Source organism: Schistocerca serialis, chromosome 1 (genome assembly GCF_023864345.2).
Source record: "Schistocerca serialis cubense isolate TAMUIC-IGC-003099 chromosome 1, iqSchSeri2.2, whole genome shotgun sequence".
Taxonomy (NCBI): Eukaryota; Metazoa; Arthropoda; class Insecta; order Orthoptera; family Acrididae; genus Schistocerca; species Schistocerca serialis.
The window spans coordinates 737,416,348-737,437,447 of NC_064638.1; the positions used below are offsets into that span (position 1 = coordinate 737,416,348).

The following is a 21,100-nucleotide window of genomic DNA, read 5'->3' on the forward strand; positions in this document are numbered from 1 at the left end:
ACATATTGATACCACAGTTAGGTACACAGAGCTACGATCAAGTCTGAAAAAGAGAACTGAACCAGGAGAGCAGATAATGACAAAGAAGGGATTTCTGTCAATCTTAGCAGACAGCTGGCACCATTGGTTTGTAGTCATAGTACAAGATACTTGAGCTTGCTGAGTGAATGAAATGGTATTTTTATGTGGATGACATTACTGTTGGAAAGTGATAAATGTCTGTAGTAAGACATGTCTCTGATGGCGACAAAGCTGCGGCTGCTTGTCTGCCTCAAAGTTCAAACTGAACAGGCAGGACATGGTAATGGCCAGACCTTTTATGGCTTAGTTGACGCCATACTCCTGAAAGCTTTTGACTTCAAAAAATAGAGCCATTGTCAACTGCATGAGAGGGCATGAGCTGAAGCATACCTGCTGAGACAGAGAGCTGATCACATCAATTTGCCGACAGAGGTTTCCTTTTCTGGCTCAATTCCAACCACTGGGAAGGCAGATCTTGCTGTTTCTCTAGGCCACTACAAGGAGGAAGAACGAATGTTTAAAACTTAAGTAGTTTTGAAAAGTTTCCATCATTTTGCGAAAATTATTAACTCCTCTCAAAATGGGAACAGCCAAAACTTTCTTCCAGAATTTGGGTCCTTAGCATATTAGGAATCATTATCATGAAGGCGCTTTTCTCTTGGAAATTTTATTAGTGGTTTAAATTGTGACTGAATTTTCAAGTAACTTCAAATAAAATTGATAGGGAAATTATAGGTACTCCAGTGGATTAGCTTAGCTACCAAAGGATCCTGAATCTGTCATGTGATTAATTGCTTATTAATCATTACTTGACTCTCTTTGTTTATGGCCTCGTGTGGTCACCCAAGCACTTCTCACCACGTGGTGATCCTGAGGAGGTCCATGGTGTTACATGTTCACATTTTTTGGGAAGTAAAGAATTTTAGGATATAGTTATCTACATAAGGATGAACAGTATATACTGGTACAGCAGTGAAGGGTGGTTGTCTCCATGATGTGAATTTTCCTTATTAAAAAGAACCATAGGTCTGACAACTTCAGCATAATCAAACTCCTTTTTTTGCCCACTGCCCCACACCGATCAAATGACTGTCGACTGATCTTGTTGCCATTGCTTTAATGCTTTCTTTCTGTTATTCATAACTTTTATGATGATGCGCAGCGCGCACGCGTGTCCCCCCCCCCCCCCCCCACCCCCCCCCCCCCCCCACCCCCCAACACACACACACTTTATATAAGACTGTCCAATTTCAATACTGATCGTAGAAATCTAAGACTCCATTTTGGTTACTTTCTCATATTACAAGCAACCTATGCTTTTTTATGTTTCTTTATATGAATAATTGTTGATGGTATAGAAAAGGAGAAAGTTGGTGTTGTGGGTCAGATGTTTGATCTTTCTTCCTGTTTAAATGTTGTTAGTTAAATATATGTAAATATGTGTCATGCAGTATAATCTTAGCATGTATTTCACTTTAAAATAAAGTTACTGTTAGTGCAGTGTTGAATGAAGAGAAACAGGAGTGTGCTGTTCCCTCTTTGAAGTACTCCTATGTTTAAAGTTTACATTAACTTGAATTAATGGTGCATTTTGTTTCTGATATTGCACACAATTTTAACATACAGTATGCTGTCACACCAGAAAAGTAATATTTCTTGATTTGTTCACTGCAGAATTCAGTTTTAAATGACTTCAATAGAATTGTCTCCATAACTGTGGACACTCATTTTATAACAGTGGAGGATTTTGAGTGAGACATAGAAAAGAAATTTCACGATGTCTGAAGTTTCAGTTGTCTTTGTTAATGACTGAGTATGTATAATGAGGATGCATAATGGCTCCTGCCTGCTAACATTATTCATTTGAAATATATGTCTGTGTGCATTCCTTATAGTGGCAGGCATGTAAAGACATTTACTGAGATAGCTTGTTAGATTTACTGTATTCCATTCTCTACTATTCCACATAAGAGCTTGCTGAGCCTCTTCATACATGCTGAGTCAACTCTGAAGAAGACTTTACAGTTGACTGTTACATGACTATATATAATTTGTATACTGCAGATTCACCAATATGTGGTCACCAGAGAATCCAGTTGAAGAGTTGAAGTGGATAACAATACTCTGTTATTTTTAGGTTATGTCCCTCAGTGGGAGTAATGTGGAGTCATTAGTGTGGTTTACAGAAACCTGATGGTGCAACATGTGAAAGGAGTGTGATGGGTTCTTGCAGGGCAGATGCAGCTATCATGTCGCACCTGTGGGAATACGTTGTGGTCGAGGAGGCAGCAGCAGTTGCAGCGAACAACTGGTAAAACACAACTCCAGCAGACCATTCTGTAGGGGTGATTTGTTTTTGAGGTTCAATTTTCTGTTTGGGCAAATCTTGCAAGTTTTCAGTATAAAAGCCTCAGCAATGTACATTACATAGCCAAAAATTTAACTTATTTGTTAATACTAGCAGAAAAAAAGCTATATACACTTACTTGTGCTGTGAATTTTGTTAATCCTGTGCCAAATACTGTGCAAGAGGTGCCAGAGTATTGCATGTTGTACCGGTATAACTAGCACAGAAAGTTTCAGTTCATGCAGTAGCATTTTATTTGTTTTTAAAAACTGGCTGAGGATTTTATACATAGTTTTGTGCTAATACAATTATGACTTGTGAAAAATGCATACCTCTGGTTTTGGTTTATTTTTCAGGTTTATGTGCTGTAGCTACTCTCTTCTTTTAACATTAATTCCATTCTGTACCACTCTCCTGAGGAGCTTGGTGTGGCCTCTTCGTAGCCCTTTTCTTTGAAGCTTTGTATTTGTTTTAAAATGTGCATGTGTAATGTTCGTATCTTTTTCTAGTATTTTTATTTTGTCTGTTTGTGTATTTTCAGAAATAGTATATACAACCCAATAATTTCAATTCTTTCTTATTTCTGCAAATAATCCTTTCTTCTTATTTGCAGTTCTCCAAAACATTTGATTTTTCTTCTTGCTATGCTGAATATATTGGCTTCTATTAATAACCACGCTGTTTCTGTCTTATGTATAAAATGGCTGTGACTCTTTTCATTGGTTGCCAGGGCTGATGCACCAGTCATGGGCCATTTGTGGGAGTTTTCTTTTGCAACTGAACTCGAGTTGGGGTATGGTTTATTTTTTTCCTTCTGTAACAAATTTCTTAATTCTTGTATTACCCTTACTTTGCACTAGTGTAGTTCTTTCTTCTGGGCCTCTTCCTTTGCTATGTAGTTCCTCGTTTTATTGAATGTTTACTACAGTTTGATGTCAACCTTTTTTCATATATGGTGATGTATGTGTGTTTTTGTGAAACATATATTAACATTTATGAATCCTATCCAATGTCTCCAAATTTCTTGAAGTAGGAGCATGATAACAGTTTTAATATGAGTGACTTTAAATGATAAATATAATGTATTACATATATTGTGTCATCACATTACCTTTAAGATGAGAGAGAGTAACTTTAGATGTACCTCAAGTGAGTGTTATATAACATTTAAAATTCATGATATATATAAATTATCTGCTGAATAATGTTGGAAAATGCAGGACTCTGTAGATATTGCTGTTTTAGGTATTGAAGCCGAACTGTCAGAAAATCTCCCACTGAGATAGGCCAAAGCTTATTGCAGGGACTAAAAATTTGTAGAATGTGATGACAGCCAGTATGAGTGCCATAACAGTACCTTCCCCCTCCCACTCTGCCCCCCCCCCCCCCCCCTCCAAAAAAAAAAAAAAAAAAAAAAAAAAAAAAAAAAAAAAAAAAAAAAAAATAAATAAAAAAAAAAAAAAAAAATCCACAAACACGCTTGTGCATGCAAACTGCATACAGCCATCACACCATACGAATAAAAGGTACTAGCAGGTACAGACAGTAAACATAAATTTAAAAAAATAAACACTTGTGAAGATGTGAAGTGTATGTAGTGAAAAGTGCACATAGAAATCAAGAGTAGAACTTCCTGGACTGTACAGGCCACCAGTATGTAGGCCCATGATGGCACATACGTGAAGGAAGTACCGTACAAAGTTCTAAGTGGAACCAAAAACCATCAAAACCTAGAGTAAGTGGTGCACCAAAAGTGACTTTTACCTTAATGTTAGGGAATTAATACCAAAGACTGTAATGCAGAAACATACAGACAATTTAATCATATAGCTATCATAATTAACCACATAGCTATTACAACATATGCAGTAAGGAACAAAGTATGTATTGAAGTACAATGAAGATGTTTCAAAAATAAAAAGGTGTATGGCAATCAAGCAGCCTTTTATTTAGATACAGACACAGACCTTACACACTTAGATGATGTTGTAATCAATTTAGTAACCTAGAAATGAGATACGGAAAAAGAAAAAAAGGAAGTACCTTACTGTGAGGCCAGTTTAAGGTCGAGGAGGCCTAAAAGCCCTGATGAACTCCAGGATCCTGTTCAGTAATTTGTGTACTTTTTGAAAGTTATTATTCTACTTCCATATAATATGTGATGATGACATCTAATAAAATTTTGTAATCACATTGCCCCATAAACAAAGTTTTCGTGTCTTATACATATATAAAAGAGAAATGAGCATTGTTTATAGTGCATTCTGCTCATATTTTGAGAGTCACACTAATGAAAAGGGAGAAGAAAAAGTGACTGTTAAGAACAAATATTATATCTACTATTTCTTTCATGCAATAACCCAGTGACACCTTCCATAGGTGCACGTAAAAACATCTAAAGTTGTTATTAGGACACTAAAATAAATCTGATAAAATTACTAATTACTGGTTGCTGCAATTGATTGCACAATAATAAATCTGTGGAATTAGACCTCACACTTACAAATAGTGGTTCCTCCCCATCTACCAATCAAAAGTGATACAGGAAAGATGGGAAATGGTGATAGTACACAAAGTATACCTCCACCCCTACTGCTCCTTCACCACACACCAAAAGGTGGCTTCCAGAATAGTATAGATGTAGATGCAGATCCATTTGTAACTAATTTCACTATTTTTTTTTTTTTTTTTCTTTTCCTGTGACGTTAGTTAACAGAATACATCTGCTATACATTTTTCTTTCTCATGTATAACAATTTCCAAGTTTTACTGTTGGCCAGTGTGTGTGGTTTAACCTGCCTGGCATAATATTATCAGTAAATTATTCCATTATTAAAACTGGATTTCACGTTGACAGTGTTCTAATTTTGCTATCAGTGCTTGGCAAGAAATAACTTTAAGTAATTTGTACAATAATTTTGTGTAATGAAACATTGAGTTATTTTGCTGTGGTGACTTAAACACATTATAATACAGGAGCCACAGGGAGCAAAAGATGATATGATAGAAAATGAGAAACAGGAACATCATCTAACTAGGAAAATGGGAAAAAAGAAAAAAAACAGGGAATGCATAGAAACAATAATGGCTTATAAGCTAACAATGATGGTGGGAAATTAATTAAAAAGCAAATGTAGTAGATTTTAGACTGTAGATCATTACCTGCTTGTTCACAAAATAATTTAAGAAGTGAATATGCAGTGATGCGTCTTAAAAACACAAGTATCAGCATATTAATAAGAATTGATTGAATTAGATTAATAAATTGCAGCATCAATAATGGTAAATAGTAATAATAATAGTAATAATAATTAACAGTAATAATAGTAATAGTAAGATTCCATCCTGGGTCAAAGAATATTGGGAGCAGTGGATCAAGGGAACTTGGCACATGCAGCTGTTTGTGCATCCTCACCCTGGTACACAGGGTATGGCTGAAAAAACAACAACATGATCCTTAGAAATGCAACAGCTACTATGAACTTTTTTAATGACAATAACTTGCAGTGTTGTGCAGACTTAAGATAGGTTAGTGGAGTTGGAAGAGGATGGAGATGAAATAGGATATATTTAGGAGTATCAGAAATGTAAAATGATTTGAAAGAGCAAATAGAATTAAAATTTGGACGTACGTTTAATACGTAGGTGGCAGGGGCAGGGCAGGTCGCAGGGGTAAAATACAGGGAGCAAAAGGCTATTTACAATTTGTACAGAAACCAGATGGCAGTTATAAGAGTCAAGGGGCATGAAAGGGAAGCAGTGGTTGGGAAGGGAGTGAAACAGGGTTGTAGCCTATCCCCGATGTTATTAAATCTGTATATTGAGCAAGCAGTAAAGGAAACAAAAGAAAAATTCGGAGTAGAATTAAAAGCCATGGAGAAGAAATAAAAACTTTGAGGTTCGCCGATGACATTGTAATTCTGTCAGAGACAGCAAAGGACCTGGAAGAGCAGCTGAGCAGAATGGACAGTGTCTTGAAAGGAGGATATATGATGAACATCAACAAAAGCAAAATGAGGATAATGGAATGTTGTCAAACTAAATTGGGTGATGCTGAGGGTACTAGATTAGGAAATGAGACGCTTAAAGTAGTAAATGAGTTTTGCTATTCGGGGAGCAAAATAACTGATGATGGTCGAAGTAGAGCGGATATAAAATGTGTCGACTGACAATGGCAAGGAAAGCGTTTCTGAAGAAGAGAAATTTGTTAAAATCGAGTATAGATTTGTCAGGAAGTCGTTTCTGAAAGTATTTGTATGGAGTGTGGCCATGTATGGAAGTGAAATGTGAACGATAAATAGTTTGGACAAGAAGAGAATGTAGCTTTCGAAATGTGGTGCTACAGAAGAATGCTGAATATTAGCTGGGTAGATCACATAACTAATGAGGAGGCACTGAATAGAATTAGGGAGAAGAAAAATTTGTGGCACACCTTGACTAGAAGAAGGGATCGGTTGGTAGGACATGTTCAGAGACATCAAGGGATCATCAATTTAGCATTGGAGGGCAGCGTGGAGCGTAAAAATCATAGAGGGAGACCAAGAGATGAATACACTAAGCAGATTCAGAAGGATGTAGGTTGCAGTAGGTACCGGGAGATGAAGATCCTTGCACAGGATAGACTAGCATGGAGAGCTGCATCAAACCCGTCTCTGGACTAAAGAGCACAACAAAAACAACAACAACACATTTAATATAAAGGTACAGATCAGGAAGGAACTTAAGGTGATGATTATACTGTAAATAATAAATTTAAAACAAATATTACTGAAACTGAAGTAGTCTCAGGCATAAGCAGCAAGGCTCACATTCTATTGACATGGTAAAAGTTCTCTATTAAGAGGTACAAAAACTGATAAATGACAGCATATCCTGCTGCAAAATGATAGAGGATTTTAATGTAAAAGTAGGACAACGTCTGAAAAACAGCTTCACTGGGAAAATTTTGATATCATACTGTAAATGGCAAAAACTCAAAACTGGTAGGTATTGGAAAATGCTGAGAACAACATGCTTTTCTTAGTACTATTTGGAGAAGAAAATGGATCAAAATACACCTTGCAGAGATGAAATTGAACTAAAATTGAAAGGCAGACAGTTGCAGATACAAAGTGAGAAAATGAAATGAAAACTTCAAGCAAACAATAATAGGTAAATAATTGGCTACTGTATGGCAACTTAAAAAAAACAATGGAAAATCCTCAATGACCAGAGAAAATTGTTGGTTTGTGTGTGTGTGTGTGTGTGGGGGGGGGGGGGGGGGGCTTGTTTCAGAATGCCTTTTGTCCAAAAGCTTACTTGTTTAGCAGTCTTTTGTATATTGCTGTCTGTGGCTCAAGATCTCCACTATATGGTGAGTAGCAGTCTATCCTCTTAATATCAAATAAAACAAAACTACGCGAAAATATCTTTAAGGGAATGTGGGAAGATGCAATGAAAATGTGATAGGAGAAGCAACAGAAAACAGTAAGAATGAGAAGAAGAAAAATGCTCTATGTTGGATGGACACCATATTTTAGACACCATATTTTAGCAGTTAACATACCAGCATGTTGGGCCTAAGATGCTGGAGTTGGCAGTCGTGTGCATGAGGTGTGCTTGCTTGCGTGTATGAATGATGTGTGATTCTCTTTTGGTGATGAAGGCTGTGGCCGAAAGCTTTATGCAAGTGTCTTTTAATTGTGCCTATCTGCAAGTTAACGTGTCTCCTTCACGGTATCTGGAAATCTATCTTTTCATGCGTTGTTGATATTCCTATCTGAAGTGTTCATTTTTTGAAAGATGATATTTCAATAGAAGTAGTTAAATAAAATTTATTTTGAATATTCCTCTAAGCTGTCTCTTTTGGTGCTGTTCCTATTTACATTATGTAATCAATTTTGGAGTTACGTAACTAAATCCTCATACGTCTAAATCAAGCAGTAATGGAATACATGGAAACATGAATAGTATACATGTAGAAGGTCCACTACACAAGCGAAATTTAGAAGAATGACTCAAGAAGGCAATAGCAACAGTTATACTGGCATTTAGACAAACCAGTGATCAAATATCTGAAATGCCTGCTACTGACAAGTACTGTTTTTATGTTCAAATGTACCTCTTGTAACTATTACATGCAGAAATAAGAATACAACTTCATTAACTGTCATTGAACCAAAAGGTGAAGACAAAATGAACAAGTCAAACAGAAGGATTCTGGGATTTTTATGACTACACAGTATTCAAAATAATGAAAACAAATATGCTTTGACAGTTATATTTCACAAATAGTGGGCACAGCTGTTTCATGGCTTTTATGTTATCTGTATGACAGAAAGAAGTACGTATTAGTTCCATGTCAATCAAATAGCTGTAGGCACTTCGAATTTGATGCATTTATGGTGTGCTGCAGGGATGTATTGTGTACTCGCAATTATTCGGGGTAATAATTGAAAACATGAATAATTGAGATATTTTTAAATGTGTAATCTTTGTCCAAAAGTTTATCCAAGTTCTGTGCATAGGTATTTTAGGCCTGTTAATTTCTTAATATAGTCTGTGATGTTGGTCTGCTTGTGAGAAGAGTTGACATTTTTTCACTTGGCATTTTGAATTTATTTTGCGACAGTAGTGTCATTGTACTGAAACCTTCCCTGGCCCATATAATCTAGAAGAGTATCAACATGTTGCAGTGGAGTACAGTGGCTGAAGACGTCACTGTCTTCATCTCCATTGTTACATTAATGTCCTCTTCATTGTTTCATTGAAAAGCAGCAGACACAATTCTGGTGTCACTCACATGTAGGAAGCTGGCTTCACATCGGTCAGTCTTCAGCTACTCATTTAAGTTTTCCTCATCAGTATCTTGAAAACCATTTTAACCCATTGTAGGATTCATGATTTGTGTTGTTATTTCTTAATCACTGAAACCCTGAAAATCACTTTCTTCTATACATGGAAGAACTTTCCTCCATGGTCGAACTAATGTATGTGGCTTGACTTCCTGCCAGGCATCAGAAATCTTGTGCATGGCATTTAAAATTGTCAGCTTTGTCCAGAATGCTACCAAATCATCCTCATCAGCTAGGATTCTCAGTAGACCAGCTCGGTAGCACTGTTTTACCAATGAAAACCGGGTAATCCGCTCATGAATAATCAGGAGTACACTGTGTTTTGGTCTTGGTCTTTTGTTATTTGTTATATGTCAGCAGTCTCCTATTTTCATTGTAGATAACAGAAGTTTAGGAATAAAAAACTGTACTAGTCTTATTACTGAAAAGACAACAAGTGAAAAATATGAAAATGTAAACAGATCATTAACAGAAAATGGATCTTGGATTTTCATTAGATTTAAACAAGATTTGGTACAAATAATCCAGTACTTCTCATAGAATTCCACAGCTCGTAGAAATAGTACCAAAACAATGAAGTACAGGAAATAAATGCTGTCTGGTATTTGGGACCACAAGTTGATCACAACCTTAATTGGAAAATCAACACCCTATAATTAATGAAGCCCCTTAATTCAGTTACATATTAGTGTGCTTAATTACAGCTATATGTGATTTAAAATAATGAAATTAACTGCATTCTGCTTAATGTCCTAAGCTGTGAGAGTTTCTACTGGTTCAGTGCTGTCACCATCTTTTGCTGTCCTCCATCTTTCCGCATCTAGCGTTTCTCTTTTCATCTTTGCATACCTATTACATTACATGCAACATATTTTATAATCCTTAATGTATTCTAGTTTTGGTGTATCCCTAATAAGTTTCCCTCCTACTGTTCTTTATGGGGCCTTATAAATTATTCTTGGATGCCTAATCAAATGTCTCATTAACCTGTCTTTCAGAGACTTCTTTCCTCACCTGTTCTTTTTAGTACTTTTTATATTTACCTGTTCACTTAATTTTTCGTTTTATATTCTTGTGTCCCATCATGTTTCAAATCATCTTCATCTTCTAATTTCCAGTGATTTGTGTATCTCTTCCTGACAGTGCTGTACCACAGACATAATCTGCCTGTAAATTCTTTTTCAGTTGCATATCAATATCCATAACAGCAGAACTCCTTTAATGAAGAAAATTTTTCACCTGTGCCAATCTACTTCTGATGTTTTCTTTGATTTGGGCTTTCTGATGTTTCCTTTGCTTTGGGCATGTGATGTGATCTTGTTTCTTAACTAGGAGACTTCTTTCACTACTTCCACTACTGTGTTGTTTCCAGTTTTGATATTTAGCTAGTTGTTATTCTCTTTTCCATTACTCTTCCTCTCTCTTGTCTTTACTGTCCTTAAGCCATGTTCCATGCTCAGTATGTTACTTATTTGTTTCAACAGGTCTTATGTTTTCCTTGCATCCAGCCAGAAGGACAATGTCGTCTACAGATCTTAGCCTCGATGTCTGTCCCCCTTGGAATTTTATTCTTCTTGTAGAGTTTTATTTCACTTCATGTATTGCTTCCTTGGCATCCAAACTGAACCACAGCAATGTTAATCTTCAAGCTTGCCTTACACACTATCACTGTACTTTAGCCCCAACTTGTAAGAATTGTGAATGTCTTACTCCACCTTCATGTTCCGTAGCCAGTACAACTTCAAGCTTTCTTTCTATTATTCTGGTATATCTTATACTGTAGCTCACTTGTTTGTCCTCACATCTTTTTTGTGTTGTGTTAACCTCTCACCATATTACAGGACCATGTTATTTCTTTCACATCAGTTTTATCCTCTATTTCTATCGTACTGTGGGACATATCTCTCCATTGTACAAGTCTTCAGTGTACTATTGCTACCTGCCTGCCAATTCTTTTGAACCTTGTAGGTTCTTGTGAACAGTGTAAGTTAGCACCTATTTGTTTTACTTCTAATGTTTAATACAACTGTGTGTCATGTCAGTTTTTTCTACTGTCTTATTTCTTACAGTTTCTTTACTTGTTTCTCTCACCTATTCTTATTTGTCCTGGAGTCATTTATGGCTTCTTTGCCTCTGCTTTTACTATATATTTGGTTTCCTTTTTTATTATATTCCTCTTCATAAGTGTTTTGAATATGCTGTTGCTGGACCTACTGCAGTGTGGACATCTTACTAACACAGTTTTATTCTAGCCTACTGAATAATACTTCTATTCTACAGTGTACATATGCCATTACATGAAGAGATTTCAGTGGCAAATTGATCATTATTTCTCATATAGGAATATTAGAAATGAAGGATGTGGATAACGAAGTGGGAAAGTAGTGATTCAAAGATCTGAACTGTACTGGTCACTTTTGTACTGATTTGTCAGTGTGTAATTTAAGTGTGGTCCATGTGATGAACGCCCCTTGGATATCTTGGTTTGCCCTATATGAACTAAGTAACAAAGTCTTTGAAAATATGTTGCGAGTTGTGATACTCATCATAGAGCATTCGTTAATGAACAGTCAACTTTGTTATAATGGTTATTGCATGTAATGTTGTTACCAGTAATAGGCACTTGAATAATTGGACTGTCGTCTCCATTGCCATAGGAAAGACTGAATTGGAAGTAGGTTGAGGAACACAGACCAACAAAAATCAGCACCTGCTTGGAAACAAAGTGTGTTATTTTCGGCATTTGAAAATGGGAAGAAGTATGTTGTAGGAAAATGAGAAGTAAACATGTGTGCAAAAGAAAGCACAAGGTAGAGTGAAAAGTATGACTGTCACAAAGAAATCTACTAATGCAGCAAAGAAAAGTTCACAAGTGGGAAAAAAATAAATAATTTGGGAACAATTTTAGTATCATCAATCATGTGTGAAACAAAGGAAAAGTGAATATACAAAAACTTGCTATTTTATAAGTTAAATTTGGAAATCAGGTATCTGATACGTAGAAGAACTAGATAAACAAAAGACTTTCCTGAAATGGATAAAGATTTGCCGAAAGATAAAGTATGTTGACTTCTTCAAAATGTGCAACATCTGAAAAATTAAACAATTCTGCTTATTGTTTGTTAGAAGGCTTGTGTAGTTCAGATTACACAGTCAGTCTGTTCCTATATGAGTACTATGTAACTATAGAACTGGAAAACTTAAATATAAATGTGCGGGACTAGCATATTCCTAATATAGAATCGATATGGAATGAATGATTCTATATGCTTGAAAAGATGTCTTCGATACTAATATATTTAGAGTAATGTATGTTTTGGAAACCTGTGCTCAGGAGCATGTGTTGATACAGATCTCTTCAGAGTAGTGTGTTACTTATAAATTTGGTATGAACAGTGCCATGCTTCATAAGAGGTATTATTGCAGATGGTATGCTTTTGCCTTCCTCTAACTTTAATGCTAACTTACTTAGTCATTTATAAGGAACCTGGAGTTTAGTGTGGAATTTAAGCCATAACATACCTTGACATTTTTCACAAATAGAAAGCACTGCCTGAGATGAGTCATTTTCTGTATCAGAAAAGAAACTAGTGATGTGGGGATTGAAAGGTGAACTTTGCAAAATACTCAAATATTTATTTTCCCTGTTGTGTATAAATTATTGTGTGCAATAATTACTAATAATAGGAGCTTCTCAAGGGAACTGGTGAGACTGAGGTATGACACAAGAACAAAGTTTTTTTTGAATACCTATCAGAAGAGGGTGCATGGGATGAAATTCAAAGTGAAATTTCACATATTATGTTTCAATTTCTATTGGATTTTTGTAAGAAATGATATTAAAGAGAAAAGGGTTGTGAAGGGAATGTAATAGCTAGTCCATAAGCAATTTTTCTGATGACTTTAACTTGCTACATATTTTAAGAAAAGTGACAGTGACTAAAAGTTTAAGATGGTTGTGATTACGTCAGATATTAATAATCCTAGCAATATTACAAAGATAATAAACAAGGGACAAAACAAACAGGCATAGGGTGAAATAACCATGAATGACAATTTGTACATAGTAAGTGATTTCACTAGTTCTAAAAAGTGCAGATTTCTCAATCATTTTCCTTTAAAGGAAGCAAGTTACTAAAATGTGGCCTCCCAAGTAATTTTATCAAAGTGAAATGTGATCCACTTTTAATTTTGTGTTGTTGTGCTCTTCAGTCCAGAGACTAGTTTCTCTTCGTCTTTGTGTAATTACTGCAGCTTGCATCCATTTGAATCTCCTTACTATAGGTGTGCTGCGCTATCCCTCTAAAATTATTACACCTACCCCCCTCCCCCTCCCTCCCTTTCCACTACTTTTCCCTATATCATTACCAAATGCCTCAGGATCAGTTCTATAAATGCACCCATTTTTATAATCAAGTTGTACCATAAATTTCTATATTTTACTTTCAAATTTTAAGGTTAAGAAAATCGTTTCTCTGAAAATGAAAGCTGTGGTTAGTAGTATTTCTGACATCTTTGATGTGGGGAGTTTTACATCATATTTTTTAGCTCTGCTGTAGTTAGTATGACATGGCATATGCCAGAGATTGTCGAGTATTAGTAATGACATTCTTTTCCAACAACTTGTGGAGGCTCTGTACTCAAATGGTAGAAGTGCTCTGTAGTTGTTAATAACAAACTTATCAAACCACAATTTCGATTTCAGAAGTATCATCATCAGCCAGTCCCACTAATGCATTCTCACCAAATAATAAGACTTAAAACACTCATTCGCTCAATCATGCCAGAGCGTTTTAGTTAGCTACTTAGATCTGTACATCATTGTGTTGCTGTAGAAAAGATACAGGGAGAAGAGTGATATCTGTCATTGAATAAATCAGAAATAATGTAATCAAGGCTTCTAAACATAAAAAGGCAAAAACACCACCAAAATTCCAAGATCATAGACACACTAGGTATATAAAATGACTGAAAAGAAAAAAATTACACCCAAATCATTTCCTGTCATTTGTTGTCTTTATAGTTAAAATTTTGTAATAACTGAAGGTCATCGTAGATTATCGTGTTATACCATGGTTTTTTCCCTTTTCAATAATGCTCTGCGTTGTCGTTGTCGTTTTCGGCGGCGGCAGCGGCGACGTCGTCTTTAGTCTGAGGGTTGATTTGATGCGGCTCTCCATGCTAACCTATCCTGTGCAAGCCTGTTTGTCTCTGCATAACTATCACAACTTACATACATCTGAAGATGCTTACTGTATTCAAGCCTTGATCTCACTCTGCAGTTATTACCCCAACACTTGCTTTCATTATCAAATTGACAGTTCCTTGATGCTGCAGGACATTTCCTATCAACCAATTCCTTATTTTAGCCATGCTGTGCCATAAGTTTCCCTTTTTCCTCAATCCGGTTCAGTATCTCCCCATTCGTTATTCAGTCTACCCATCTAATCTTCATAGTCTTCTACAGCACATTTCGAAAGCTTCTATTCTCTTCATATGTGTACTACTTATTGTCCATGTTTCACTTCCATAGAAGGCTATGCTCAAGATGAGCTCCTTCCAATAAGATTTCTTAACACTTAAATTTACGTTAGATGTTAACAAATTCCTCTTTTTCAGAAATGCTTTTCTTGCTACTGGCAGTCTTTATTATAGTGGTATATCCTCTCTACTTCAGCCATCATCAGTTATTTTTCTGCCCAAATAGCAAGATTCCTCTGCTACTTGTAGTGGCTCATTTACTTATCTAGCTCTCTCAGCAACATCAGATTTAATATGACTATATTTCACTACCTTGTTTTACTTTTGTTGATGTCCTCCTTGTAATCTCTGTTCAAGACACTATTCATCATGTTCAACTGTTCTTCCAAGTCTTTTTGCTGTCTCTGCCAGAACTACAATGACGCCGTCAGGTCTCAATCTTTTTATGTCTTCTCCCCAGATTTTGATTCCCTTTCTCAATTTGTCCTTGGTCTTCTTCACAGCTTGCTCAGTTTACAGATTGAATAACATCGGGGATAGGGTTTTACCCTGTTCCACTCCCTTCACAAATATTGCTTCCCTTTTATGTCCTTTGACTCTTACAAATACAGTCTGGTATCTGTACAATTTGTAAATAACCTTTTGCTTCCTGTTTTTATCCCTGCTGCCTTCAAAATTTCAAAGAGTAATCCAATCAACATTGTCAAAAGGTTACTCTAAACTTACAAATTTTATAAACATAGATTTGTCTTTCTTCAACCTATCTTCCAGGATACATCATAGGGTTGTATCGCCTTGCATGTTCCTACATTTCTCTGAAACCCAGACTAATCTTCCCTGAGCTCAGCTTCTAGCAATTTTTCCACTCTTCTGTAAATAGTTGTCAGTATTTTGCAACATTACTTATTAAACTAATGGTTTGGTAGTACAATGTTCACAACTATTAGCACCTGCTATCTTTAGAATTGGAATTATTACATTCTTTTTGAAGTCTGAAGGCATTTTGCTTGTCTCTGTACGTGTAATACTATCTCCTTTAAAAGTTTCAAAATGCACATATTAAAACTGAGATTTGTCTGTAATGTGTCTGTCCTTTTGAACATGCCCATGGGATAGAAATTCTTCATCCATCTAAAAAAATATGTAATACCATGTAAACAAACAGTTGTTAGAGGCAACTACCAAAATTTTCCTTCAGCCACTTCTAGAATTTGATGTCGTGGGTATTGATGTGTGGACTGAGATATAATTTGAGTTTATTCTACTGTTCCCATTTTTATTTTCCTTTAGTGTGTTAAATTTCTACAGGTTTGATACATTTGTTTTAAAGTAGACAAATCATAATTAGAATGCTAGAATAATCCTCAGTCACTGTGGCAGTTACAATTTAATATTTGAAAACTATACACACTGTTTAAAAACATGATCTTCCAACAGCACTAGTAGTCCACAGATGGTGATCTCATTTATTTTCTAACATTTTATAGCTTTTCTTTTTTCCTCTGTGGCTGTGGTATCCCTTCTCACCCAAAATCTTAACTTACTTTTTCCTTTCAGAAAGTTCTCTTTTTGCCTACATTTTCTCACTTATATTCTAATATGGAATAGTAATTACATAGTTCCACTCAGTTGTAGAGCTACTTGCCACACTTTTGAGTAGACTGTCTCTGACTCTACACTGTATCCTTTGAGTAAGCACTCCATTCCTACCACAAAAAAAAAAAAAAAGTATTGTGAATATGAAAGATAGGTAATATCTAAATTTCTCTCTTGTGATAGGTTACTCCATTATCTGCAGCTGTAGCAATTTGAGTGTTTTTCGAGGACCTGGTACAAAATAACCACGTCCTGATGATTCTCGTTAGATATAGACATTTGGTGTAATAAATTGTCTGAGAATATAATATCCTAAAAGATTGGTTTAGTTTCCATTTTTTGCTCACTAATTTTGTTTCCAGGATACTATTGATCTTTTGATGGAAAGGCGTTCAGTAGTTTTAACAATCATAAAGTCAGCACTTTCTGAAGATGCACAGTGTGATTAATATTCTTTATGGTCCCATAATGAAAACACATTCCAACTGTATCTTTTATTTTTGTTTCTTTTCTACTCATAATGTGTATTTTTACATGGATGGGCAATGTTGATAAGGTACAATCACAGCATTATTTGTGCATATGGAAAAAATTTTATGCTATTGTACAATAATTTAATTCATTGGACATAATTCTGTCCATAGCAATATAGTTGTTTTCAAACCCAATTTAGTAATACATTTATTGTTAAGACAAGATCGTTGGTCACATTGGTATTCATGTGTTTATGATCATTTGAGAAAATGTACTGCCTAAGTTCCCTTTCAAAAGTATTTCCAATCAATGTCTTCAAATTGGGTGGTAGCAAATTATGGAAAATAGCTTCTTGACATAAAGACTTTTTGATGTTAACATTAATCTTCTGTTACCAATATGAAAATCTATTTTGTGTTTCATATCACAGTTGTGTATTTGCATGTTCTTATTTGTGATTTTAGTGTCTTCTTTTACAAACATACTAGTTTGTACCATATATATGGTATAAATTGTGAGAACATTAAAGCTAACAAGTACACCTTTAGAAGTTGTTTCTGGTTTCACTTTCACTGTGATCCTCAAGGCTCTCTCCTGCAGTGTAAAAATTCTTTCATATTAGTTTGGCAGGTCCACAGTGCTCTTCCATAACATAAGAAATAAGATATTAATCTTAAATACACAACCCTTCAGGTTCCATAGTTAAGATAAGGAGATAACCAACTTCATACATATAGACTGGGTATTGATTTATTGCAGGCATGAAGCCTACTGCTTCCATGATTGCCTGTCATGCCTGTAAGCCCAAGAACTCATCGCAAACAAATCTTGAACAGAATCTCATCATTCAAGGATTTTACCTGTTTGAAACATTTGCTTTAAAGTGGTAATTTTTTTGTCAACTTTTAAGTTGTCATTGTCAAAGTGATGTCTTGCCTTTTAATAAAGCTCTGGACCTTTTCACTAAGGTTAGCCTCACTGTCTGCACAGCATATACCATATTTGTTATTTGCATACATAGTAATCAGATGCTTATTGCCTAGAGCTATTGGAAAATAACACATCCTGAGTTAATATAACATTTTTAAGAGTCAATTATTATTTCTTGATTAATACAATTTCATAAAATGATGCTCATGCCTTGGCACCATTTTCATCTGTTCATAAGCTGTTTGTGTTTAAATCTCTTGAAAACAGGCATCTCATTTCTTTCCAACACTTTTGTTCTCACAGGTAAAAAAATTAAATTAAACCCTGTACACACTTCCATAGATACGTTTTTAGCTATGTTCACTTTGACTTCTTAATATCTGTGCAGTGAAGAACATCAGAAGCTAAAATAGTTGGAATTTTTAATTCCATCTGCCAGAATTTCATAGCTTGTTAACATAATATACCCTCATTTAAATACAGGATCCTTGTTAAGAATTGAACATGTCCTGAGCGGTATCTTTATTATTCATTACAAGCTGTGAGGATGTACAAACTTACCACAGAAGATAAAAAAAATAATTTTAGATTAAAAGTTTTTGTGTGTGATGTAAAATATATTTACACTTTAATGCTAATTTTTTTCTCTTGCTTTCACAGGCCACATTATGGGTGAGAACTTTTATATTTTTCGTACGCTATTAGACATAAAACTCACATGATTATGTTTCAGAACATTAAATTTATTGTTGATTGTTTATAGCAATGATTATCAGACTGAAACAAAACTAAAAAGTTATGTTGAGTTCATGAAAAAGCCAGAGATTTTACTTGAATCTGTTTATTCCTGGGCCATTGATATTTTTTGTCATCGTTTTCTGAAATAACATTTGCTTTTCTTTCTCTTTTGTCATTAGTGTGGTACTTAAATTAAAAGTATACAATATGCAGACAAAATAATCCTACTTTCAAATATGGATATTAAATGTGTGTGTTTTTTCTACAGTTGTTATCAAGGTACCTAATAAACCTTTTTTTTAATTTATTGAACAGTTACACAAATGACGGCCACACTAAAGGGACTCCAGAATTCACTCCTCCTGCACCTGTCAGATTACAGTGGGATCTGAAGCCATCATGTATTACAGCTATTGAAACTTCTTTGCAGGTATATCATAGCAGCTGCCACCAACTCCTCTTTTTTTATGCACATATGTCTGTTAATGTGGTTTACGTATTCTGTGGGTAAGTGCCACCTTATGAATGAAAAAATTTAAATTTTTATTATCAGTTGGTTGAATGACTCTGTCACTGTGATTATTTCCTCCGGCAATGTTTTGTGTATTTGAAAATGCCAAGCTGCACCATTGTGTCAGTTTCACATTAAGCTGCATGTGTTCATATAACTAGCTGGGTGAGTGCATTTAGAGGTATGGCGAAGGCAAGGGTATGACAGTTCCAGTGGAAACTACATCCAGTAAAACACTGTCTTGAACAAATTAATTTTTTGTGACAGCTGCTTTACTTATGTCTGTTAATTAATGTTATCAGTTGTTTAAAAGAGTCTATCAGTTCTGAAGCACATGTGTTGACAGAAGTTAAATTGTAAATACAGTTTGTGCTAGCAAACAGAGCAGGTTCAGTTGTCACAGAAACTGACAAGAAAAGCATAATTTTCTTATTGTGTGCTGATTCATTTTGGGGCAATATCACTTATTGATCACCCAATTTCTCAGAACAATTTATTGATAATGTAGGAAAAGACAGATTGCTACTTACTGTAAAGATAACATCCTAAGTTACAGACAGGCACAATTAAGCCACTTACACACAAAGTTTCGACCACAGCCTTTGTCAGAAAAATACAAACACACACCATTCATTCACACAAGCAAGTACACCTCCCACACACGACTGCTAACTTAAGCAGCGTAAGCTGCCGGAGTTGGTAGGCATGTGTGGGTGAGGTGTGCTTGCTTCTGTAAAAGAATGGTGTGTGTTTTGTATCGTACAGAAAAAGCACTGTGTGTTAGAGAGAGGTCTCACATAGTTGTGTGTGCTTTTCCATCAGCCATCAAGTTTCCTTAACCTCTATTAAATATTTTACATACATTATTATTAGATTTCTGAAGAGTACTTTAATTAAGGATTGCCATTTTGTATATTCATAATGTGATGCATTTCTCTTTTTCAGGTTGCTAATGGGTTGTTGAATGATGTTGACTTGCGAATACTCGTCCATGATGCATATGGAAAAGGTTTCATGAAGAGTTGCAGAACTAGCCCAGATGCATATATCCAGATGGCTTTACAGCTTGCTTATTACAGGGTATAGATTTTTATGTTTTTGGAGGCTGACATGTGTGAAGTAATTATAACTAAAAATATTTTTAATCATGTATGATTCTTCACACAAAACCACAAAAACATTTGTGCTTCACATTTTTAGGATGCTGGGAAATTCAATCTTACATACGAAGCATCAATGACAAGACTGTTCCGTGAAGGAAGAACGGAGACTGTTCGGCCATGTACTGTTGAGTCATCTGCTTGGGTTATGTCAATGATGAATCCCAAGTCAACGGTAAGATGGAATTCATTAAATTGCAGATGACATAAATCAGTTTACTGTCATCTAAACTAATGTTAAATTGCTTAAAGTCAATCAGTGCAAGCTGGAAAAATTATGGTGCAAAAATATGGTATTGTTGAGCAAGGGGTATTTTTCACATAATGACTAGACCACAATTATTCTGAATATCTCATCATATAAAGAATATTGTTAACAATGTACGAGGTGAAGCTATAGTTTTGGCTGGGGACTGGAGTACTTTATTTGTATAATGTATCGATAACAGTCTTATTGCTAATTATGAAGTAAAGATTGATGTGAGCTGAAATAGGGCTTCAAAATAATTCTATGGCGAAAGTTGAAAATTTGTGTTGAACCGGGACTTGAACTCAGAACTTCTGCTTAACATGAGCAGTTCCCTTAACCCTGTCTGTCATCTTAACACACTTTGCATTGACCAAACCCTGCTTGCTTGTAGCTAGTCCTGTATTCCCACTGTGGGGACAGTAGGTTACCGTAGGTAATCTAATGCCAACAGTGAACCCTGCCTCTCTCAGTTCAACCACCATACAACTGTGATCCACATGTGGTGACCAGAGGTGTGCATGGGTGGGGTATTTAGTCCATATCAACATCATGGTTTTGAATGGTATGGCTTCTGACCAGTTTTTTTGTTGTCCAGCACTAAATTGGCAAGCCTTTTTTGCAGGGTGGCTGTATCCTGCTGTTGAACCAAGTGAGGTGTGACAGTGGTAAGCCACTGGACTCTCAGGAGGATGACAGTTCAGATTCCAGCCTGACCATCTGGAGTTAGGTTTTCTGTGATTTCCATAAATTTCTTGGTGA

The 21,100-nt window shown here is 35.5% G+C and overlaps 1 protein-coding gene across 6 annotated transcripts in view; it reads left to right on the plus strand.

Moving 5' to 3' along the window:
• LOC126481700 (carnitine O-palmitoyltransferase 1, liver isoform) overlaps window positions 1-21,100 on the plus strand; it is a 259,041-nt gene that overhangs the window by 220,254 nt on the left and 17,687 nt on the right. For 4 of the 6 annotated variants that reach the window (XM_050105668.1, XM_050105652.1, XM_050105676.1 and 1 more), the window contains 4 exons: window positions 2,255-2,332; window positions 18,736-18,850; window positions 19,877-20,011; window positions 20,132-20,266. In XM_050105668.1, coding sequence (XP_049961625.1) covers window positions 2,255-2,332; window positions 18,736-18,850; window positions 19,877-20,011; window positions 20,132-20,266 — 463 coding nt within the window. Of the gene's footprint in view, window positions 1-2,254; window positions 2,333-3,098; window positions 3,162-18,735; window positions 18,851-19,876; window positions 20,012-20,131; window positions 20,267-21,100 lie in introns of all 6 variants that reach the window. The other 2 variants (XM_050105684.1, XM_050105691.1) reach the window with 2 other exon arrangements.